We start from the raw sequence: 25,204 nt of genomic DNA on the forward strand, positions 1-25,204 counted from the left end.
AACACAGTAAGAGACAAGGATCCCAACACTTATTTCTCTGGGTTCTGAGAGCAAGCAAGGCTTTTACCATATAACCCAGACTAAGTCCTCAGGCCAGTTCAGCTTGTCCTTCCCCATGGGGGCCGTCTCCTAAGTCATAAAAGCTTGCATCAAGACCATGCATTTATGATTTCTAGACTGTCCCATTTTGATGCTGGGGTAGCTTTGCCACTCACCCGGGACCATCTCAGTCCCATGGCAGGCAGGACCTCCCTTTTGGGGTGTTAGGAACTACAGCAACTGAAGCCTGAGTCAAGTAATTATGATGGATGCCCAGGAGTAGATATATTCCAGAGTCAATCAACTCCCAAATATTAGAAGTACAGCATTAATGGTCTTTCTGTGTTTGATCAAAGAATATTGCTCTATAGTAGCACAGTAGCACTGTCATCCCATTGTTCATAGATTTGCTCGAGCAGGCACCAATAACGTCTCCATTGTGAGACTTGTTGTTACTATTTTTGGCATATCAAATACATCACGGATAGCTTGCCAGGCTCTCTATGCGGGTGGGATACTCTCGGTAGCTTGCCGGGCATTCCGAGAGGGACAGAGGAATCGAACCCGGGTCATCCACGTGCAAAGTCCCCATTGTGTTTGTGTGCATGTGTTGTTACAGTATTTCTTCCTCTCTTTCCCATTCAATCTCCGGTCATTTCACACTTTTCACCTCTGCCTCATTGTCTCTTCTTTGAGTTCTTAGTCAAACATCAGCTTTTAAACCTATGAACTTCAGTTCTTGCCTTCACAGAATCTCTCCAAAAAGCAGATCTTCAATCAAGTTACCTTCAAGAATTGTAGTATGATACAGCAGCTTGGACAGTTCTTTTTTAAACTGAAGAGGATGAGGGAGGCAACACACATAATATGTCTGAGTGTTGAGGTGGGGTGATGGATGCACGAGAAGTACAGTTGCTCACTTACCTGGTTCCAAATCACACCTTCTTGTTTCAAACAAATACTTTTAGATTTGGGTACCAAAAAAATGATCTTGACTATGGAGAAAAGCTCAGTCCTATGTTTACAGACTTCAAGATCTGTAAGTCAAGCCTGTCTTCAGAGCTGCCAGAGACCCAATGAATATGACCAGATGTGCCATTCCTCCCTGGATGAACTCCACATGGTTCCATGGCTATTTAAGCCAAACTCATCCTCCAAAAGAAACCCATATGATTTGGTGACAAATCCTACTAATTTGTCAGTATGTTTGCCCCAGATTTAAAAGCCAGTTGTTGAAAAAACTTTGGCATATAAAGAAGTTGATGTCACTATAAAATGTCAAGGCAAATTTATGTTCTCTGGATGTTTATTTTTTGCTCAGCTCTATATTAACCCTGTAATACTCATTGCTTCATTAGCTTTTCACAAAAACTTGAAGGAATGGGTATTACTACTGTCTCCACCTGTAGATATGCAGAAGTATTGTTCTGGAAAGTTAACTCATTTGAAGTTAATTTGCTGGTACACTAGTTAACTTACAAATACCTAGACAGAGAAATGGTAGGGGTAAAGTGCTCACCTTGCATAGAGGGACAATGCAATTTCAATCCCTGCTGATACATAACGTTATTCAGTACCATAAGGAATGATCCCTGAGTACAGAGCCAGAAGTAAGCCCTGAGCACCGCTGGGTGTGGAACAAATTCCCCTATGCAACCCCATTTCCCCACCCCACCAACAAACAAAAAAGTTACAAGCATGTACATGCTAAAACATATTCCTGCTCTGTGTTCAGGGATCACTCCAGGCAGGCAGTGCTCAGGGAACCATATGTGGTACCAGGGATTGAACCCAGGCAGACTGGGGCAAGCTCCTCACCTCTGCATCATCTTTCTGTTCCCCACTCACAATTTTATGCAAAAAAAAAAAAAAAAGAATTCAAATCAGAACTGCAAGAGACCACCTCATACCCATGAAAATAGATCACATCAAAAGAAACAAGTGTTAACCAGGGGGTGGGGAAAGGACATCCCATATACTGAAGGTGGAAATGCAAATTGGTGAAAACATAAGGAATCTTGAAACAGCATGGTACCTAATTTAGTCAAGTGGAAATGAAAACTCTCATTTACATTCTAGATTGCCGTTCATTCCCCCGGATTTTGTTACAAAGATGTTTTAGTGTAAATACCGCTAAAAAATTAGTTAACTCTCGGGGGCTGGAGAGATAGCACAGCGGGTAGGGCGTTTGCCTTGCACGCGGCCGACCCGGGTTCAAATCCCAGCATCCCATATGGTCCCCTGAGCACAGCCAGGGGTGGTTCCTGAGTGCAGAGCCAGGAGTAACCCCTGTGCATTGCCAGGTGTGACGCAAAAAAAAAAAAAAAAAAAAAATTAGTTAACTCTCTCTTTAGCCTCCAATTTTTTTCACTTAAGAGGCAGGGGTGGGGGTGGAAGTTACCTATGAACTTGGCATGAAATCTGGGGCTGAAATACAATGTACAAAAATAGTACAGCGGCTAAGGGGGTTTGCCTTGTATGCGGCCAACACGGGTTCAATCCCTGGCATCTCATACTGTCCCCCAGCACAGGATTAACCAGAACTTCTTAAAATTGCTTCCACTTACTATGCAACCTCAGGCCTACAGGTATATAAAATAGATATCCAAACCAAGCGTTTATTGATAAAAGCCTTAATAAGATCACTACTACTGACTTTCTTTCACTGAATCAAGTTACGGAGCTCAATAATCCCTTAAATGGAATTAAATCCAAACATAGTAAATGGGAAACGTGGAACAGGACACTGAACCGTCGCTTACACTTTTGCCATTCTCACCAACCAACCCAGAAGCGGCGCGGGCGGAGCATCACGCAATGAGGCGGGACTTGAGAAGTTTGATCCTATCATGGATCCCATTTAACCAGTTGGACCTGTTTCATTGACCGGATTAAACCAATGAAAACTAGAGCACGGATTTCTGGGGGAAAATTGGCACAACCGGAAGTTTGGCACAACTCTAGCCACGCTAAGGCGGAGCTAACCTTCCGACCCTCCGCGCCACTGGCTGGTCATAGCTGTCCCTCAAAGGGAGGCGGGAGAGGGCGTGGCCGAGGGCGCTCCCCGCGGCGCCGAGCCCCTCTGGACGCGGGACTCCGCGGGGAGAAGCCGAGGGCGGCGCGCTCGTGGCCGCCACCGGCCGCGCTCAGGAGACGCAGGAGGAAGGTGAAGCGGGCGACGAAGGAGCTCGGCAGCTCGGCTTAGCCCTCCCCAGGACCCTCAGGTGCCGGCTCTTCCTCAGGCTGCGGCCCGCGCGGGTGGGCGCGAGCTCGGGAGCCGCCACCCTGTTTGAGGGGCGTCGCCGCCCCCATCCCCCTCGGCTCGGCTCTCCCGGGTCGTCGATTCTGACAGGTCGCTGCGGCCCAGCGTTGGCCCCGGCCGAGCCCCGGCGCCCCAGGGACATCCCTCGGCCCGCCCCCCACCGCCTGACGGCGGCCGTTCCTCCCCTCCCCCCCCCCCCCCCCCCACGGGCTGCTCGCGCCGCGGGGACGCCCGCTGGGACCAGCCTGGGACGCCAGGACGCGCGCCGCAGTAGGTGCCCCGCCCCGCCGCCGGCGGTCGGACGGCCCCGGCGCCCGGGACGCACGCGGTCCGGCTCACGCGCGGCCTCGCGCCCTCCCGCCGTTGCCAGGAATGGGGCCGAGGTTTGGTCTCTTGTCTTGGCGGCGGCACAGATCTTGCTTTTTCACGGCTTTCGTGCACCGCTTGTCAGTAAATTGGCTTAGCAGTGACGGTCCCATTCCCTTATCCGGGCCCGGGCCGGGAAGCGCAAACCTTGAGAGTTTTGTTGCGAACGTTGTGTTTTGCAGAAAGCCACTCTGCCGGAAATAAGGCCTGTTGCATCTTCTCTGCTCCAGCCGCAGAGAACTTGACAGCGTGGACAGTAGAGAGAAGGCGGCGATCTGCACAGCCTGTTCTTAGCATTCACTTGGGGCACTGTCTCCTTAGAGGCTTCTCCTGATGTGTTAGAGGCCAGCTGTCCCCTAGCTCTGTAGGTAATGCAAGCAGTGGAGGTTCATCTGAGTGGGTAGGGGTACTGGGCAGGGTGGGTGGGGGTAGGCTGGGTATGGAAGGAACCTATTGCATATGAGAAAATGGGCCCTGAAAAAGCAATATTATGGACTTTCTCAAGAACAGTACACATTCTTAGAGGTGATATATAAGTGACTTTGATCCAGCTCTTAGTTTCTCTGTTGACACTTGTAAAATTGATAGACTCTCTCATCCACATGGTGATATTTAAGTGAAGTAATCTGTGTAAAAAAAAACTGTTGAGACATAACTTTACATTCCTTGATGGATTGAGCAGAGGGTCTAGCTAGCCAGTGCCTTCTCGCCCTGTAACCAACTGCTCATTTCTTTTTTTCCCCCTTTGTCTTGACAGTTCTTTTCTGGAGACACAGTACCTCCACATCCATCAGATTTTTTGAATGCCAGATTCTCCCAACCCTGCATGGAATCTTTTGTGTATTTCAAAAGCTAATTAAAAGCCACACTTTTCAGGAGTCTGAGAGATAGCACAGCAGGTAAGGGTTAACTTTATTGCCCTCCACCCACCTCGATTAGATCACTGGCACCCCTGGCACCTTGTATGGTGCCTGAGTCCCTCCAGGAGTGATCCTGAGCACAGCCAGGTGTGGCCCAAAACAAGGATACATTTTTTAGTATATAAGTTTGTAAATACAAACATATCCACCATTTTAATAATTTTTACCTCTTTTTTTAAAATAAAATGTTTTAATGATGCAGAGAACAACAGAGCTTTTGGCAGTTGTACTATACCCTGAATGGAACAAATGGAACAAATACTTTTTTGTTGTTTTGCCGCTGAACTTTATTTTCTTTTTTTAAGGAAGTGTAACTTTCAATTATGTTGAAATTCTTTCTTGCTTACCCTATAACAATGTTTTTAAAAGCTGGGGATCCTCCCAATCAAGTGCCAAGTTTGTTTCTTATGTCTTACTTCTATGGCCCCTTTTTATCTTGTCCTCTCTTCTCATCCTCCCAGTGCTGGTTGGGTGAGTTCATTTAGAGGCTTCAAGACTCTTATCTGGTGAACCTGTGCTGTGTGCTTGGCCTGTATTCAGTCATTGTCTTTATCCAGAGTAAACTTGACCCACTTCCTTAAGTTTAGTAGTTGCATTACACTTGTTCCACCCTGTGCCAGGGAAAGGCAACCTTCCATACATTTTATAAAATTAGGTTATTGTAATAATGATGGTGTTATCATTGATAATCATCAATTATAATCATCATCACTATAATTATATGTTTTATAATTAATCGTTTCTGAACAAATGGTACAAATAGACCAAATCATATTTTTAACTATGTATTTTTATATTGTTTAATTCATACATTTTAATCATGTACAGTTTGTGATATTCCCATTCTTAAATATTCAGAATGACAGTAAGATTAGGCATCAGCAACAGTCTGTAGTCATCCCTCTATAGTATGTTGTTATGCCTCCAATATTAAAAGAGAAATGTAGTTTGGCATTAATACAAAGTTTTCTTCAACCTTCCTGTCCTACATTCTTGACTCTCTCAAGGAATAGGAGGCACCTGGGCGGAGACCTCCTTTCACACAGCCAGAGATGGCATCAGTGGACTTCAAGACCTATGTGGATCAGGCCTGCAGAGCAGCTGAAGAGTTTGTCAATGTCTACTATACCACCATGGATAAGCGGCGGCGTCTACTGTCTCGTCTGTACATGGGAACAGCCACCCTGGTATGGAACGGAAATGCTGTTTCTGGACAAGAGTCATTGAGTGAGTTCTTTGAAATGTTGCCTTCCAGTGAATTCCAAATCAATGTGGTAGACTGCCAACCAGTTCATGATGAAGCCACACCAAGCCAGACCACAGTCCTCGTTGTGATCTGTGGGTCAGTGAAGTTTGAGGGTAACAAGCAACGGGACTTCAACCAGACTTTCATCCTAACTGCTCAAGCCTCACCCAATAACACAGTGTGGAAGATAGCAAGTGACTGCTTCCGGTTCCAGGACTGGGCTAACTAGGAAGTCTAAAAAGGCCTCTCCAGCCACAGTTCTGTAGGTAAATATAGATCTCAAATGTGGGAACACAGGTTTCTTTCTCTCTTGCAGACTTCCCTGCCCACATTGAATTCTGTTTGCTCTAGTTTAAGGATCCACCTTTTTGAGTGTTTATGTGTTTGTCTTAGATGCCTTTTCAAATTAGTAGACTTTTCTATTTTTATACTTACTCACTTAGAGACCCTGGTACTGAAAATTCTGGACCCCCTCCCCCCCAAAAAAAAACTGTAATAATAAAAATGTTGTTTCTTTATCCTTGCCTGAAATGTTAGACTATTTTGAGGAGGGTGGAAAAGCATTAAAGGCAGGAAGCTTAGTAAAAGGTATTTACAGAGATATGTGAACTCTAAGGCCTGTTGCATACCTTAAGCAGAGGTTTTCACTCAGGTATAGTAGTGATGGAGTTCACAGCTGTAATTCCTTAGGACCTTTGAAAATTACCTTTTTTCAATCTACACAGCCCATATTAACTTTTCACCTAGATTACCAGGACTAGAAATTGACTATTTTCAAAAACATGGGAGATGGGAGATATCAACATTTGAGTACCTCAGACTTACTGTGCATATGCCTGAGAACCTTAGGTGGCTGAAAGTATGCAAATGAAATTAAATGAATAAATGCTTGTAACTTGAAATTCTCTTCCTTTGTAAAGAGAAGAAGAAGTACTGGAGTGGGTGGTGGTGGTGAGACAGTTCAAATTACAAATTTTATTAACCCTGAAGACTAATTCTAATTTCTCCATATAAAGAAAAAGTAAATTGTTGAAGGCTTAATTGTCCTTTAACCAATAGATCTTAGTACTACATAGCTTCTGAAGTTACATTTTCTTTGACTAGGGCATAGTATGTTTGATCTAGAATTGTAGTTAGTTATGATAGTGAATTAGAAATATCAGAGAAGGAAGTAAACTCTGATTTGTACAGTAGCACATAACGGCAATTTCCTCTGTATCCCCTCCCTTTTCTACTACTAAACTCCAGTATTTAGTGGGGCAAAACTCCCACCTAAAAGGCTAAACTTTCTAAAAGATTTGACATGATTAAGTTTTGGCCAGTGACACTTAACAGTTGAGCTTGGAATTTGCTAGATTAACCCTTCTGTCCTACCTGGACAAGGTTATGGTAGCTGGACTACTGGCCCTGTCTGAGTTTTGGGCCATGAGACCAAGTTGACTTTAGGTGGGAACTATGTTAAGCTGTAAAGTGCATATATACACTGATGACTTGAACTACCAAAATGGTTCTAGTTTGCCTTTTCCCAGACTTTAAAATGAAAGAAGCATATTTTAGCATTATTGATTTGAAGTATTATGACATCTAGCCTAGTAAAGCCTAATCATTAAGTACGGAAAGAGCTGCAAGGGACAAGATATGCAAGTGAGAAAATGACTGCAGTGTCCTTGACAAACCAGAATATTTGGGGATATTTTGTGCCCTCTTTTTCATTTTTCTTTTTTCTTTTTGGGTCATACCCGGTGATGCACAGGAGTTACTCCTGGCTCTGGATTCAGGAATCGCTCCTGGCAGTGCTTGGGGGACCATATGGAATGCTGGGGATTGAACCCGGGTCAACTGCGTGCAAGCAAATGCCCTACCTGCTGTGCTATCCCTCCAGCCCTGTTTTGTGCCCTCTTGGCCTCAAAATGTTCACAGTCTAATGGGAGGCAATGAAAATGGTAAATTTAGATTTAAAGTCACATATAAAGAATGGTAAAACCAGTTGTAGATGTGTACATAGCAAGCCAAGACAATTCAGCTGAGATGCTGATGAAACATGTAAGATACAAAAATTAGTTTCTAACTTGTACAATTATCTGAAGTCTAAAACTTCCTTAGCAGAAAAGAGTGGAGTGGCCTGGGAGAATTGGTGCAGAGATTGATGTGTCTCAAACCACAAAGCCTCCCTCATGGGATGAGGTGAGATGCCGTTTTTAAATCAGGCCTAGATAGTACTCATCTGTATAATGACATCATTTGATAGGGGTACATGAAGTATTTTTACTAAAGAGCTACATGGATTGTAGTCAGCAAAAGTAAGCAGTAATTCTTTTTACCAATATGATCTGGACTTGGAACTGACTGTATTCAGAAGCTTCTTGATTTCTCATTATTCCCCAACTATCTGAATCTGGGGTATCATACTACCAGGAACCCCCTCAGTTTTCTTTCCTCTCCATTTTACATATAGAAGCTCCAAGCGACTTTCCCTTTAACCTCCTCCCTTTGAGTCCTAGCCCCTGTCCCTTCTACCCCTCAGCCTCTATGCTCTTTCATACTTACAATCATTAAATTAGATAAAAAATCAACAGCAACAATAAACCCATTGAAAGAACCCTACAGTCTTTGTCTTCTGTGTATAGGCTGCACTTTTCAGTTTGTTTTTTGGGGCCACACCTGGCAGTGCTCAGGGCTTAGTCCTGGCTCTATGCTCAGGGTTCACTTCTGGTGGTGCTCAGGGGACCATATGGCGTGCCAAGGATCAACCCCAAGTTGGCCATAGACAAGACAAGGCAGGCTGGTCTTCCTAAGCTTACCATGCCACTTGGAAGCCTGAACTGGAGAAGTTGAAAGACTGATTGCCCCTTCTCACGAAAACCATGAAACTTGTGATCTTGGACCAAAGTTAAACACCATGGGTTAAAGGGTCACTGGTCAGCACAATGCTGTAAATTTTTGTTTTTCTTTCTTGATTGGGGCCATACTCAACTCTCCTGGCTCCTCATGTGGCACAGGAGACTGTAGGGAAAGTTGCTGTACTACTGTCTTTCTGGCACCTGAATGATCAGTTTGGTAATTGCCAAAATAAGAAAAAGTAATAGCTTCTTGATCTATATTTACCTTCCAATTGGTTTTCCAAACCACGTTAATAGATCTCTTTTCCCTTTTATCTGCTTTTATTTTTTTGTTTTTTATCTGCAAATACAAATTTTATGGACAGCATTTGTTTTAAGGTTCCTAGGGGGGGATGAAAGAAAATACTTAAAATTTGAATTTCCACTCTGAATTTTATGAAAAATTCTGCTTGACCTGTAATCTCGAGATTTGGGGGGAAATTGGGTACCTAATATGAGTCCCTATCCTATGTGTGCCTACCTGTGCCCACCAGCTCCCTCCAATCACTACCCCCTGCCCTGACTGCAGGATCTCACTCCCCAGGACTTACAGATTCTGGGCAGTTTGGGGCAGCAATAAGGAAGGTCAAAGAGGTCTCCTGTGGGTAGAAATCTTTGCCTAAATGGAAGCGCTCCTGTACATAGACCTGCATACCTGCTCTAGTGTTGTCTGAGTGTCTATATGTGTAGTTTGCTGCCTTTGGAATGCCACAGATATGACCCCCGAAGAGCTTCTGCTTAGGGCAGAAGCCTCTTCCTTCAGAGGGAAAGACCCAAAGACTCTTGCTCTGAAGGAGCAAGATTTGACTCTTGAGACACAGGATAGGAATCAACACAGTCACTTCTGCACATTTTGTTGACCTAGTTAAGCCATAAATTCAGGGTCAGCAAATAGATTCTTCCTCTTTGAGACAAAATTGAAATACATGAAATATGTGTGAGAAATGGCAATCATAATTCTCAAATTTTCTCTTGCTAATAAGCCTTTAACTCATGCATGAAGTTCATTAAATGGTTAAAAAAAATCTTTGTCCATGTACCATTTCCCCCAATTTACTGGACTCCTTCAGGGTTCTAAAATGAAATACCATTTTCTTCACAAGCCTTCCTCCACTCCCAACTTGACTGTGAAGCCCACCTGTTAAATGAAGATTGCAGTGAAAAAGTAGAACAGTTACAGATTGTTTCTGCTTGTTGTCAAAGGTGGGACTACGCTTAGATGTGTGGATGTCTGGCATAAATGAATTAATACTCTCATTACTATTGTTCAGGGGCTGCCATTTGCTTGCAGAGTGTTTCCTTCAGTTTTTCATCCTAGAACCAGTATGTCCATCTGAAGGACAAAGGCATGCCTAAAATCTTTAATATTCACTTTACAAAGAGACTTTATATAATGACAAAGTTGTGGGAGAGGCAAAACTAGTTTCAGTTTACCAAAATTAGCATGTACTCTCTTAATTATTTAGAAAGAGATTATTTGGAAATTTAGGATTTTCAACAAGTTCAGCTGCAAGTCAAGTTCCGTATTTCTCCACTGATTGTTAAATATGGATTTTATATATTCCTTATCAGTTAAAGCTTGATCCTTCCTCATTCTGTTGAGTATTTTTATCATGAAAGGATGTACTTTGTCAAATATTTTTCTGCATTTATTGAAATGTGTGATTTTTTTAGCTTTTATATTAATATGAATCGCTTATGATTTGGGTATGCGTTGAACCATCCCTACACCTTTGGAATGTATTTGGTCATGGTGTATGAGATCTTTTATTTTATTTATTTTTTTATTGTGACATTAATGGTTTGCTTGATTTTCACAGTGAGTTAAAGATTAAAGAAATAGAGCAAGGAAAGAGTTGTCCTTATTTTTCCTGTCCTTTTTTCAAAGATAGGTAGGGCTTGCTCCAGCTTATTTCACCAGTGAGGTAGCATTTTCCTTCCCACACCCATTCTCTTGAAGCTTTCAGGAGAAATACATGGAGTGTGTGATTTACAAAATGCTAGTGAACAACATTATCAAAGCATGTTTCAAGAATTTTATTGATCCGAATAATCTGAAAGCCACCAAAGAAAGAACTTTGATTAGGAGAGATTATTAGAAAAGAAAATGTAAAGTTTGTAAGAATATCTGTCTGCCCACTCTTACATCGATTGCAGCCTATATTATTCAAATTGTTTATGGACAAATAATTATGTAAAAATTCCTTAAGGGGGGGTCACAAGATAGTACAGCAGTTAGGATACTTTGGCTTCCATTTCTGGCACCATACATGATCTCTAAACATCACCAGACACTGGAGCCCTTCAAGGGCAGCCAGGTGTGGCCTGAAAGCCCCCAGCACTGCCATGGGGACCTATATATTGCTGGCATTGCAGGGCCCAAGTAGGGAGCATTCATCCTCTAATTTTCGACTGAACCCGTGGGCCCATTGGCCTAAAATTGCCAATAGGATCCCGGTATATCCTGAACATGGCTTAGGAAACCCTCTATTCCCCTGCCCTCTCAAAATATTCCATGATACAATAATTGCTCATATTTTAAGAGGCAGCGTAGCATGAGTGAAGCAAATACTAAATAAATCTGATATTTGACATGCTATATGAGACTTCTTCCCCTTTCATCTTTGGTGTACATAGGCAAGATGTAAAACTGAGCACCTGTGCTAAGTAATACTTTTACCATTATGCTATATTACATCTTAACCCTGAGTGACAAACCTCCTCACTGCTAAGTTTCCAAGGCCTTCAATAAACAAGGTTAGTTAATTTACATAGCAAGCAGCTATTACTAAATTTAGAGACCATCCATGTTCACTTGCTTATAAAATTTTAGTTTCGTTACATCAAGCACTGTAGCACTATCCCATTGTTCATCAATTAGCTCGAGCAGGTACTAGTAACGTCTCCATTGTGAGACTTGTTACTGTTTTTGGCATATTGAATACGCCATGGGTAGCTTGCCAGGCTCTACCATGCAGGCGGAATACTCTCGGTAGCTTGCTGGGCTCTACGAGAGGGACAGAGGAATCGAACCCGAGTTGGCCATGTGCAAGGCAAACTCCCTACTCGCCGTGCTATCGCTCCAGCCTATTTCATGAAGAAATTTTAAAAATTATTTAAAGAACAATGATTTATAGGGCTGGAGCAATAGCACAGCAGGTAAGGCATTTGCCTTGCATGCAGCCAACCCAGGTTCCATTCCCAGCATCCCATATGGTCCCCTGAGCACCGCCAGGGGTAATTCCTTAGTGCAGAACCAAGAATAACCCCTGTGCATCGCCGGGTGTGACCCAAAAAGAGTAATAATAGTAACAATAATAATAGGCGGGGTGGCGGGCGGGTGCCAAGTGCCCCGGTGTGCATGTGTGGCTGAGCGGTGGCAGCGCGGCTGCAGGCGACACCCCTTCTCCCTCGGAAGGCGCAGGGCCGATCGGTTCTCCAGGCCGTCATCGCTCGGTGCTCTGCCCGAGGTGAGGAGGCGGGCTGGTGGGGTTGGCGTGGCCCAAGCCGAAGGCACCGAGAGCTCAGGGCAGCATCGGTGTTGAGAGCGGCGGGAACAACAGCCTCAGCTAGCAGGGAAGATGAAAGGTAACCAGATTGAGCTGGGAGATGTGACACCACACAATATTAAACAGTTGAAGAGATTGAACCAGGTCATCTTTCCAGTCAGCTACAATGACAAGTTCTACAAGGATGTGCTGGAGGTTGGCGAGCTAGCAAAACTTGTCTATTTCAATGATACCGCAGTAGGTGCAGTATGCTGTAGGGTGGATCATTCACAGAATCAGAAGAGACTTTACATCATGACACCAGGATGTCTGGCTCCATACCGAAGGCTAGAAATAGGAACTAAAATGTTAAATCATGTCTTAAACATCTGTGAAAAAGATGGCACTTTTGACATTTACCTTCATGTGCAGATCAGCAATGAGTCAGCAATTGACTTCTACAGAAAATTTGGCTTTAAGGTTATTGAGACAAGAACTACTATAAGAGAATAGAGCCCACAGATGCTCACGTGCTGCAGAAAAACCTCAAAGTCCCTTCTGGCCAGAATGCAGATGTGCAAAAGACAGACAACTGATCAAATTACAAATGAACTTTCTTGCACTTGATTGTCGCCAAATAAAAGAGGCCCATTGATTTTCCCCTCACCCCTTTCTTTTAAAGCTTTTTACCCTCTGTTGTCCTTTCCCCCTTTTATTTCCTTTCCTCTTAAAATTTTTAATATATTCAAGGATTTTTAAAATTAATCATGTTTGGATTGTTTTAGTTCTCTTTTTTTATTTTCCTTTTTTTTTTTTGGTGAGGTGGTTTGACTATAGGAAAGAAAAATATACTTTAGTTTCTTCACAGCTAAGCTTAAAATTTGAGTATCAATTTCAAAATTTGTTAGCCTTTTTTTTTTTAAATGTCCTGCTTTCACATTGAAGGGCAAAGCCTACAAATTATCATATATTTCAAAAGACAAAAAAAGTAGCAGTATTTTGTTTTCTAACTCATAGACAAGTTTAGTATCTTTGTGGTACTTTGTGGTACTTTTGGGTTTTTTTAAGACTGTGGGATGCTAATCCCTGAACATTGCCTTCATTCCATCTCTGTCCTTCTGAGTACTGTATCAGGAGTTTAGACCATTTGTTATCCTTATAAGAAATACTAAACTTATATTGTTTTTTAAAAGCAATTATTTCTTCTCTTCTTTGATGGAGGTTAAGGGTGGGTGGGAGAGTTTTGGTAGATAGTGTCAAACATTGTTCTCAGTATTTGAGTTAAACTGCATTTTGCTAATGAGTGGACTGGTTTTTAGCAGGTTTGTTTTTCCTGCTGTTGATTATTAGTGGCATTAACTTTTAGAGTGTGGGCTGGTGAGATTAATTTTTTTTAATATCCCAGCTAGAGATATGGCCTTTAACTGACCTAAAGATGTTTGTTGTGATTCACTTTTTTCCCCCCCTGTCTTTTTTGTTCAGTAAACCCACAGTATATAGTCTAACTTTGAAAATGAAGTTAATGATGTCCTTATAGATTAATATCTCTAAATAAGCCTGAAGCAGGTGTTTTCTCTTGGACATATTAAAAAATACCTAAAAGGAAGCTTCGAGGAACTTGTGGCACAATAAATGGATTTAATGTTAGCTACTCCAGATTGTTTAAAATGTGGCCACTGAACATTTGATTATATAGGAAAGAATATCTAGTCAGTATTTTTGAGAAAATATAGCTGTGCTATTGCTTATCTGTTGGAGAACATCCCAGATTTGCTTATATTTTGTGCCTATTATAGTAAGGATTTGGGGGAGGGGGAGTTGTTGAACATAACTGCTTTTATTCTTGGAAAAATAGAAGTCTAGAAGTGGTAATAATGCAAGTGTCACTGTGACTTCCTCTTCTTCACAGGACTGGTTTATGCCAGGTCATTTAATGACATATAGGGACTGATTTTAATTGGGTTGATATTTTTTGTAAGATAAAGGACATCTAGCATTTTCATTTTTCCTCCATAGTCCCATCTCCAATATTTAAAAAATTTTTAGATTGCCAATAGTGTGGTACAAGGAATATTCTGATTAGACATTGAAAATGCACAAGGCTTGACTTTTCTGTCATCTGACTTTTAAGAGAAGGTTGGTTTATTATATTTAGTCTCAAGAAAATTCTGGCATAACAGACTCATCCCTCCCAACATGTTAAGTATCAGAATTATTGAATTATTTTACACGATGTTTATGCACATTTTATATCTTTTTAAGTTAATTTGAGAATGTGAAAGTTAAAAGTACAGTAGACTTCTATAGTCTTAATTCAGTGCCAAGCGTAATACAGAAAAGGAAGATAGTGGTTGAATGAGTGTGTAGGGTTCTAATCTTAAGATAGTAAAATTGTAGAAAGACCATGCTGATTTCTTGAGTCTCAGTTTCTTAAGCAGTCCAAATCTAAGCTCAGAAGAAAAGTTTAGCATTAAGTACCTTTACCTTCATGGATAAGCTTCAGCTTGTTCTTACCAACACAAAGTGTGTGAGTTACAGAAGGGAAAATTAGTTTGAAGAATTCAGCCTTTTTGTAAACCTCCAGATATCAAAGTAGATTTTGATATATAAATGAGTTTTCTGAGATGACACTGCCGCTATTTCTATAACCATTTCACCTGGATTATCTAATCAGTCCATTGAATGTATCCCTAAATGTGGTGATTGAAAACCGAATACCTGCCTCATGACAATTAAGTACATATTATTTAAGGAGGAAAAAATAATAAATTTTGAATTGAGTGTGTAGACTCCCTATCATAGTTTCTTTTTCCATACTAGTCAGTGATTTTACCTAAATTGTATGTGTTTATAAAGGGTTAATTATCCTACATGAAACTGTTAAATAATTCCATCTACTTAAGGAGGAGGATGTAGAAATAGAAGCTGGGTGCTAGTAGTTCATATGCTTACAAGTTGGTAAAGACTGAAATAATGTCCCATGTTGAGTTGAATATTTTGACATGTAATAAAATTATTGAGGTAAAACCATTAGAAAATTGCAAGATATGTCCATCATATTTTCCAGGACAAATCATTTTTACTGTGGGGCGAATAGGCAAAAGTCATATGTTTTGCATTTAGTTCTAAAGAAAAGAATTTGTAGAGAAATCTATGCAATATAATTTGTCCAAATTGTTTTCATTTGAGGAAAGAAGTCTGAAATCCCCCAAACAGTTGATTCATTTGAAAATCCTCCAAAAGCAACTATTGGGAAACCAAGGTTTGTGGGTAGAAAAGAAAAATTCCTTAGTTTTTTGGAGGGAATAACTTTAAAAATACTTAAATGGCTAAGTTTCCTTGGTGCAGTTAAGAATTAAACTTGTTGATTTTAACATTGCTGTTACATCTGAAATAAACTTATGTGATGTTCTGGTAAAAATAATAATAATAATAATGATTTACAAAGTTATTGACAGTTCTAGCACCAATCCCACCACCTGTGTCTACTTACCTCCACCAGTGTTCCCATAATTTCCCCATCCCTCCCCCTCAGCCTGCCATCTTGACCAGCACATTGAAAAAAGAAAGTCTCCTAGTGGGTAATCAGAACTTATTCACGTGAGTATCACTATAATTGTATACAAGCCCTCACAGAAGACTGACTGGCTTTAAAGAAAAAAGAAAATACCTCAGCGAATTACAAAGTTATTTGTGATTCAGTTTCAGAAACAATATTTCAACATTAATCCTTCACCAGTATCTTGTCTTTCCACCATAAGCTCTGCCCCTCCTGTCGTAGCTACATCTACCTCTATGAGAGCTACTTTTTTCAGTAACTTTTGACATTGTGAGTTTAGGTACTGTTGTCATGCATAATTCTTTACTACCTTTCAGTCCCTTTTCTTTCCCTCCCATTTGAACACTTTCCTTCTTCACTATTATGTTCCCTTCCCTATCCACTTGTACCAGTTTTCACTCCCCCAAGTGACATCCTTTCTACTCAAGACCAGTTTCATAGTTTATATTGCTTTTGGACATTTGTTATTCCACTGTTGCTTCTTATCATATCCCACATATGAGAAAAATAATTTTGTGTCCTCTCTACCACTTTTTACTGATGTCATGTACCACCCGAGCTTGCTTTCCACCTCCAGTGTTCCAAAGATCTCTGCCATTCACTAAAATCCTAAGCTCAGTTCAGTGGACAACATCTTTAGTTTTGATTCTTTTGACCATTTGTTCTCTTGGTTTTTGTGGCTTTTTAAAAAAAATTGGGTGGGGGGTGGGGAGCACACCTGATGGTGTTCAGGACTTCCTCCTGGCTCTGTGTTCAGGGATCACTTCTGGCAAGGCACAAAGAACACCTGGGGTGCCAGGGATTGAATCTGGGTCAACCACATGCAAGGCAAATGCTCTACTTGTTGTTCTATCCTGCTCCAGTGCTTATTATTTTAATTTTTATCTTATATATGACAAAAGTCTCCCCTCTTTTATTATTTTCTTTTTATTGTGGAGGTAGGGACACCTAGACACCTAATGATAAATAGATCTACTCTGGAAAGTGACAAAATTGAAAAATAATGATAATTTAGTAAGAGTGAAGAAATTGAAAAAATTTTAAGGCAAAATCTAATAGGTAAAGTAAAAAAGTGTTTGTCCTAAGAAATAGAATATTGTTTTTATGCTAGAAAATATTATAGATACTGCTTAAATATCTGTATACTTAAGATGTAATACCTGCAATACTAAGTAAAAGATTGTAGTAAAAGTACAGATGTTAAAAGAATACCCTATCATGTGTTTAGAACATTTAATGTAAATGAAATGTTAGTTCATTATTTCAAATGTATGAAATACCTTAACAATTAGAAGTAACTAAAAAACTTTTTCGTTTTTTAGTGCAGAGCAACCTTATGCACCATGAGTGAATGCCATACTTAATGTCAAATGCTAAGAAGTTTGTCTTGCTTTTTAAAGAAGCTCTAAAACTTCTTGCAAAACTGACTTTTCTAATACTACTTTTTTATTGAGACTTTGTAGTTTACAATGCTATTCTTTAAGCACAATGTGTCTTAGAGTTTTCCTGTTTGAGTCTGGGGCCCTGTGGCCACTTATATTTGGTTCTCTATATTCCTTAACTCTGGCAAGTTCTTATTTATGATTCTTTTTTTCTTTTTGCTTTTTGGGTCACACCGGCGATTCACAGGCGTTACTCCTGGCTCTGCACTTGGGAATCACTCCTGGTGGTGTTCAGGGGACCATATGGGATGCTGGGAATCAAACCCGGGTAGGCCACATGCAAGGCAAACGCTCCACCCGCTGTGCTATCACTCCAGCCCCTCTGATTTCTTTAACTATAGGTTCTTTGTCAAATTTGCCTTCATCGTTTTAGGAACTCCGGTGATTGTTCTCTGGCATGCTTTTCATTTCTTTTCAGATTTTCCTACATTCTGTTGTTTTATAGAGGTTTCCTCTGGAGTGCTTTATCCTTTCCTCTGCTTCTCTTTCTCTGCTAGGTGTCAAACGTCTATTGAGTTTTTTATATCAGCTACCATACTTTGCATTTCTCTCATTTCTGCTTGAAGTTTTTTCATTTCAACTAACAATTTATTTTATTTAAACTTTATTTAAAGAACTGCTTTACAGAATTATTGATAGATGAGTTTTAGGCATACAGTGTTTCAACAAAAAACTCCTGCCATCAGTGTGAACTTATCTTTCACCAGTGTATCCATGCTTCCTGTCCCCCGACACCTCACTCCCCAGACCACCACCTGCTATTGTGCAGGCATATTTCAAAGTGGGTGGGTGCATTTTAGATCTTCAGTATTGTTGAGTCCTTTGACTATTACTATACCACGTTCCCATATGACCAATAGACCTGAAGCTCCAGCTCGTACTCCCCCATTACTTCCCTTTCTCATCTTCTTGCTTCTGCCCTTGATTTCTTCTCTGTTCTTTTTCTTCCAGTATGCTAAGGTACTGGCATACAGTATGTCAGCTGCATGACATCTGATAGCCAGTTCTCCTGCTTGGAGAACTTGGCAAGCTACCAAGAGTTTGCTGCCTGCATGGGGGAGAGCCTAGCAAGCTCCCCGTGATGTATACATATGCCAAATACAGTAACAATGATGGGTCTCATTCCCCTGACCCTGAAAAACCTCTAATGCAGCACCATTGGGAAGGACGAGTAAAGAGAGGCTGCTAAAATCTCGGCTAGAATGAATGGAGATGTTACTGGACCTGCTCGAGCAAATTGATGATCAACAAGATAACAGTGATACAGTGATGTTAAGGTAAGAATGATCTTGGCATCTCTCATTTACTTCATTTCATTTCCTCATTACTCTGTACACCACAGCTAAGAGGTCATCCTGTATATGTCTTTATCTGGCTTACTTCACTCACTGTAGAGTCTTTTGCCCCTGCCCCTGTCTTCACCAGGCCCCTCAGAAGGAGAGTGTTGTCAACCCCAAATGTATGATCATCTAATCTTTGATAAAGGGGCAAGAAATGTGAAGTGGAGCAAAGAAAGCCTCTTCAACAAATGGTGTTGGCATAACTGGACAACCACATGCAAAAAAATGGGCTTAGACCTTGACCTGACACCATGCACAAAAATCAGATCAAAATGAATTAAAGACCTCAACATCAGACCACAACCCATAAGGTACATCGAAGACAAGGTCGGCAAAACCCTCCACGATATTGAAACTAAAGGTATCTTCAAAGATGACACAGAACTAAGCAATCAAGTAAAAACAGAGTTAAACAAATGGGACAACATTAAACTAAGAAGCTTCTGCACCGCAAAAGACACAGTGACCAGAATACAAAGGCAATCTATAGAATGAGAAAGGATAGTCACCCAGTACCCATCCAATTAAGGATTGATATCAAGGGTATAAAAAGCACTGGTTGAACTCTACAAGAAGAAAACATCCAACCCCATCAGAAAATGGGCCGAAGAAATGAACAGAAACTTTTCCAAGAAAAAGATACGAATGGCTAAAAGGTACATGAAAAAATGCTCTGCATCACTAATCATCAGGGAGATGCAGATCAAAACAACCATGAGATACCACCTCACTACAGAGAATGGCACACATCCAAAAGAACAAAAGCAACTGCTGTTGGAGAGTATGTGGAGAGAAAGGGACCCTTCTACACTGCTTGTGGGAATGTCGACCGGTTCAGCCCCTTTGGAAAACAATACGATTTTCAAAAAATTAGAATTTGAGCTTCCATTTGATCCAGCAATACCACTTCTGGGAATATATCCTGGAGAAACAAAAATATATAGTCTAAATGACATCTGCACTTATATGTTCATGGCGGCACTGTTTACAATAGCCAGAATCTGGAAAAAAACCCGAGTGCCCGAAAACAGATGACTGGTTAAAGAACTTTTGGTACATCTATACAATGGAATACTATGCAGCTGTTAGAAAGGATGAAGTCATGAACTTTGCATATAAGTGGATCAACATGGAAAGTATCATGCTAAGTGAAATGAGCCAGAAAGAGTGGGACAGACATAGAAAGATTGCACTCATCGGTGGGATATAAAACAACAGAGTAGGAGACTAATACCCAAGAATAGTAGTGTATAATACCAGGAGGTTGGCTCCATAGCTTGGAAGCTGGCCTCACACGCTGCGGGAAAGTCATCCAGATAGAGAAGGGAACACTAAGTAAAATGTGATTGGAGATCCTGCACGGGGAGGGAGATGCATGTTGAAAGTAGACTAGAGACTGAACACGATGGCCACTCAGTGCCCCTACTGCAAACCACAACACCCAAAAGGAGAGATAGAGAACAAATTGGAATGCCCCGCCACAGAGGCGGGGTGGGGTAGGGGGGATGGAATCGGGGGTGGGAGGGATACTGGGTTCATTGGTGGTGGAGAATGGACAGTGGTGGAGGGATGGGCTCTCGAACATTGCATGAGGGAAAAACAAGCACGAAAAGGTGTGAATCTGTAAGTGTACCCTCACTGTGACTCACAAAAAAAAATACTAAATTGCAAGAGAATGCATCATGGTTCAAAGTAATTAGAATTATGCTGTTCTAAATTCCCTGCATTTTTGAGAAGATAGCAATAAATTTGATTGTTATATCATTTTTAAAATTATGCATGTTAAAAATTCAAAGATTAAAAAAAGAAGAAGGAGAGTGTTGAGTCTCCCTCCCTGCCCTGAGCAGAGCCCTAGCAACCAAAGACCTCCAGAACCCAGCCACAGCCATGCTCAAGGCCACTCTCCACATGATTGGACGAGCTTCACATATGAAGGAACCGGCAGAGGAACCCAGGTGTGCAGGACCCAGAGCTGAGATCGGGACTGGGCCTCTTCCATCCAGATTCTCCATTTTCCAGTAGCTAGTCAGTCACACCCACAAACTGCCCCCAGTGCCATGTAATCCCATCAATGGCCAACATCCAGAGACTATAAAATCAAGCTCCCGGAAGCCTAGTTCTTTCTCTCAGAGAACCTGACAGACTACCGAGAGAGCTTCCTGCCCACACAGGAGAGCCTGGCAAGCTCCCCATGGAGTATTCATATGCCAAATACAGTAACTGACAGGTCTCATTCTCCTGACCCTGAAAGAGCCTCTAATGCGGCACTGTTGGGAAGGATGAGTAAAGAGAGGCTGCTAAAATCTCAGGGCTAGGATGAATGGAGACGTTACTGGGCCTGCTCGAGGAAATCGACGATCAACTTCACTGACCATGGTATCTTCTTTTCCAATCAGGTTGCAGCAAATAGTAGGATTCCATTGTTCCTTGCAGATGCATAGTATTGTATATATATACCACATCTTCATAATAATACATTTGTCATTCAACACTGAGGTTTATTCCATATCTTAGTTATTGCACTAAGTGCTGCAGTGAATAATGGTGTGCATATGTTCTTCTGAGTGAAAGTATTTTTTTTTTTGCCCTGGAGGTAGATGCCCAACAGTGGAATTGTTGCATCATAAAGTAGCAGGGCTAGGACGAATAGAGACGTTACAGGGTCAGCTCAAACAAATCGACAGTCAACAGAATGACAGTGATACAGTGATAGTAGCTCGATTCTACTGAGAACTCTCCATACTGTTTTCCAGAGGGGTTCAATCAAAAGCAGTCCTCAGCAGCAGTGAGTGAGGTCCTTTTACACGAATTGTTCTGTTTTTGATAAGTGCCTTTCTCACTGAATGTGAGATGAATGTCATCGTGTCTTGATTTGGAGTCCCATACTGATAAGTGATGCTTAGCACTTTTTCATGAGCATACTGGCCATTCATTTGACATGGATAATATACCAAAGGCAGTAATGAATAAAGTTGTGCATCTGTCCTTTTGAATTTTTTTTTTTGTCCATGAGCCAGATTTCTTGTGCTTCACTATTTGTGCCAAAGTTTCTTTGAACTTATTAAACCTCTCAGCAATGTCACTAAAGTCATTATCTGAGCATTTATGGAGCTAGTTGGTGCTGATTGAGACTTCTGTGTTACCGTTTTCACTTAGTGAGTTTGGTGATCTTCTATGTATCTACCCCATTTGGTTGTTTGCTGTGCTAAGGTTGAATCTTTGTGTGTATTCCCTTTGGGACTCGGGAATTTGGCTGGGAACTGCTCTTTTCCTTCCCTGCTGTTCTTTACCCAGTGATAGGAAGCATAGCTTTGAGCAGTGTAAGATTCAGTGGAACTGTTGTGTGGCCGCTATGGGTGTGCATTTAATGAGATGCGGAGCTGGGCCAGTTGAAATGATGGGGGTCAGCAAAAATACAGCTGGAGCAATGTGAATGAAATTAGAGGACATCGTGCTGAGTGAAGTCAAAAGGAAAGAAATAGATATTAAATGTTATCTCTCATATGGGACTTAAACAGAAGGTAGCAACAAAAGATCACAGGCAACACAATGATAGAATTTCACCATAAATCATATAATAGGGGTGTGAAAGAGCTTTGAGGTCTTTGGGGGAGTGATGGAAGTGGTGATAGATAGGGTGTTGGAATAATGGTCATGTACTGTAAGTCATAGAATCTCAATTTTTTAAAAAATCAATAAAAAGGAAGAAAATGGTGGCCGTTGAAGTGAAGGCTGTCAGAGGCTATGTAGAAGAGAGGGCTATTCAGTGTCTAAAAGACTTCTGACTTGGAAGCGTGGGACAGCAAATAGAGCTTCAGGATATGTACAGTTGGGTCCTTTAAAATGGCAGAAATTAGACATAGAATTTTCTGGGATGTAGCCAAAAGGTAGGGGTGTTAAATCAACATGGTGTCCAAGCACTGTGAGTCTTCTCATGGCAGTCTCTCAGTAAGCCAATAGGTGACATTCTCTATGCCCTCCAGCATGCCAGCTGTGATCACTATTTAAAATATACATCAGAATGCATCTATTATCTTTGTTCATATGTGATATTTAGATGAAATTAAAATATTACTAAATGTGTAAAGGTGAAGGAAATTGCTAATTCTGTTCTTGGTTCTTCCTAAAGCTAATAATTGACCCTGAAGGATGTGGCTTTAGTGCTGGAGCTACTTGGCTAATGTTAGAGATGGATGCCACAGTTCTGTCCTAGAACTACTCTCTGGGAATCCATGCTGCATCTTGGGGAAGTGACTGAGTATTTGCCAGTATGAGTAGGGCTGCCTCCAGAGATGGCAATAAATCTGAGGGTATCTCCATCTCTGGCGCAGTCACTGGATTTGGTGTAGGAAATTAGTGCTAAAATGACTCCCACTTTGGAGTTGGACTAAGTGTTTCAGCTAGAGAGGGACTCTACTGTGTGCCTTGTTTTAACTCTGGCTTTATCAGTGTACCACAGATGAGCTAGCCACAGATGGTTCAGGAGCTGGTATTTAAGTGTCTCTAGGTTTGGAAGTAGAAGAAATTCTAGATCATATGAGCAGCTTTTTAAGAAATTGGGTAAATGGGTGAGAGTGAATCTCAGAGTAGCAGATTGATCCTTTCAAATTCACAGCAGCCCACACTGATCTTGTCTCCCTTTTCTGGTTGTGGAACAGGCAGCTGCAGCTCTAAAACTTTAGAAGATTATCCCCATATCCAGGACAGTTATTTATACCTGAAAAGTACATGGAGTAAAAGGTGTACTTCCCATCCATGACTTGTATATGCTTCAGCATAAATAAAAGGTATTAATTAGTGCTTATTAGGTATGATCCATATCATCAGTGTCATTAATGGGCCATTGTAAAGGTGTTTAAAGGGGATGGGTAGCTGTTAAATACTGTGGTTTAGTATAGACACAGGCATGCAGAGTCTTTGTGCCCCTGACCTTGAGAGTGAAGATTCAATACTGGCCATGACACTGAACCAAACTGCTGCTGATGTGTTTGTTAAAAGGAATGAGAATGACCCTGCACATAGTTTGAGTTGCCTACAGATCCCAGGGTTGAGGATTTGATCAAGTGGTGAAATCACACCTTGTTGAGCACCTGCAGCTACACTTACTTATTCAGATTCCCCAATCCACTGGCAGGAGCAGGAATGATACAGACATTCTCAGGACCTACTGTCTTCTGGATGGTGCACACAGGGAGAGGAGTAAAGTGTCAATCCCTGTGTAGGAATGAATCTCCTACTCCTCTCACAACTGCCTTAGGAAAACTACTGCTTTGGCCAGTGTTGCAATCTTGGGACACAGATGACAGTATGACATTTCTAATCATACCTGAAGGACAGTGAGGCATTTTAAGATGGCAACAATGCCACAAGACCGAGCCTGTCACAAGGGAATGACTGCCCCTTTCATATTGGCCCTTGTGAAGTCTCATCATGTAAGCTATGGCACTTGACTAAGCTCCATATATGCAGGCCTCCCCTGGGTATCCCAGTTGACTTACCTTTAATCCCCGGTCAGTCACTGCTACCCTGTCTCACAGGTGACAAGATGAGAGTTCAATGGTCAAATGGCCTGAAGGCCACCAGGTCTGCTGGCCTGCAACTGCCGCTGATCAGAGACACTGCTCACCTTTTTTCAGCCTTCCTGTATTTCTCCTGATCATCAATCACATGTGCTCCCCCAAAATTGTGTGCTTCTCTTTTCCTCCAGAGAAAATCTGGTGATATCCCCCTGGCCCCCGCTTGTGGACTGAAGATAGGAACTGCAAACATTTCTTTGCAGACAAGTGAAGCAGGTTGCTCACTGTGACTTCAGCTAAGAGACCTTGTACCACCAGTTGACAGAAATAAGCCTTTTAAATATGTACTTTTTGAGCTGTTTTTTGATTAACTTATATGATTTATAATATAATTATGTAAATGATTTTGGTGCATGTAATTCTAATACTATACCCATCACTCCAATACCCCTCCCTTTCATGCTTACCTTCCCTCCCTGCACACACAGCTTTGTTGTGTGGATCAGAACTCCCATTACATTCCCTTGTTGCCATCTTACCGTCTTACCGTCTGTCTTTCTTTCAGTACCACATACAGGAGAATTCTTTCTTCTATTCCTTTGCTTCTGGCTGACTTCTCTCAGCATGATATACATTTGGAAAAGTTGAGCTTTTGAGGCCAGTGTTACTCTCCTGACTATCCTGGATCAGTTCTCCTAAACTGTTGCTTTTGTACCTGTGTTGTATTCCTGTGCGTTATTAAATCCCATGTATGAGATACTTCATTCTATATCCATCCTTTACCTTCTGGCTGATTCAGTCAGCATAATAAATTTAAATAAATTTAAATAAATCTAGTTCCATCCATACTGTGGTGAATTGCATTCTTTTGTTCTTTCTTAGAGCTGCATATACATATATATCACACAGCACCTTGATGCATTCACTGTGTTTGGGCATTTGGGTTATTTTAGTATCTTGACTATTGTAAACATGCAGTGATGAAAGTAGGTATGCATATACCCTTTCCAATTATTATGTGTATGTTTGAAGGATGGGTGCCAAGAAGTGGTATCATTGGGTCATAATGGAGTTATAGTCCTATTTGTTTGATATAAATTCATTGCTTATAGCACAAAGGTCCCAAGTGTTCCAGATGGGGGCAAAA

The 25,204-nt window shown here is 41.4% G+C and overlaps 1 protein-coding gene and 1 pseudogene across 8 annotated transcripts; both read left to right on the top strand.

The window, feature by feature from the left end:
• The first annotated feature begins 3,084 nt into the window (after positions 1–3,084).
• Positions 3,085–24,886, top strand: NXT1 (nuclear transport factor 2 like export factor 1). 8 transcript variants are annotated; one of them, XM_055132529.1, is made up of 5 exons: positions 3,085–3,263; positions 3,850–4,035; positions 4,425–4,566; positions 5,595–6,099; positions 24,623–24,886. In XM_055132529.1, the coding sequence occupies exon 4, from the start codon at positions 5,640–5,642 to the stop codon at positions 6,060–6,062; it is 423 nt and encodes a 140-aa protein (XP_054988504.1). In that variant the 5' UTR covers positions 3,085–3,263; positions 3,850–4,035; positions 4,425–4,566; positions 5,595–5,639; the 3' UTR covers positions 6,063–6,099; positions 24,623–24,886. The 8 variants fall into 8 exon arrangements, with proteins under 8 accessions (XP_054988504.1, XP_004614476.1, XP_054988503.1 ...); XM_004614419.2 differs by lacking the exon at positions 24,623–24,886 and adding an exon at positions 17,389–17,403; XM_055132528.1 differs by lacking the exon at positions 24,623–24,886 and having other exon boundaries at positions 5,595–10,565.
• LOC101538282 (N-alpha-acetyltransferase 50-like) lies at positions 11,770–12,896 on the top strand (annotated as a pseudogene).
• Positions 24,887–25,204: the final 318 nt, after the last annotated feature.

The sequence above is a fragment of the Sorex araneus genome, chromosome 3, assembly GCF_027595985.1.
Source record: "Sorex araneus isolate mSorAra2 chromosome 3, mSorAra2.pri, whole genome shotgun sequence".
In the NCBI taxonomy this organism is placed as follows: Eukaryota; Metazoa; Chordata; class Mammalia; order Eulipotyphla; family Soricidae; genus Sorex; species Sorex araneus.

Excerpts from the sequence above, each read along its gene's own strand:
- NXT1 (XM_055132529.1), top strand. The coding sequence starts at position 5,640 with ATGGCATCAGTGGACTTCAAGACCTATGTGGATCAGGCCTGCAGAGCA.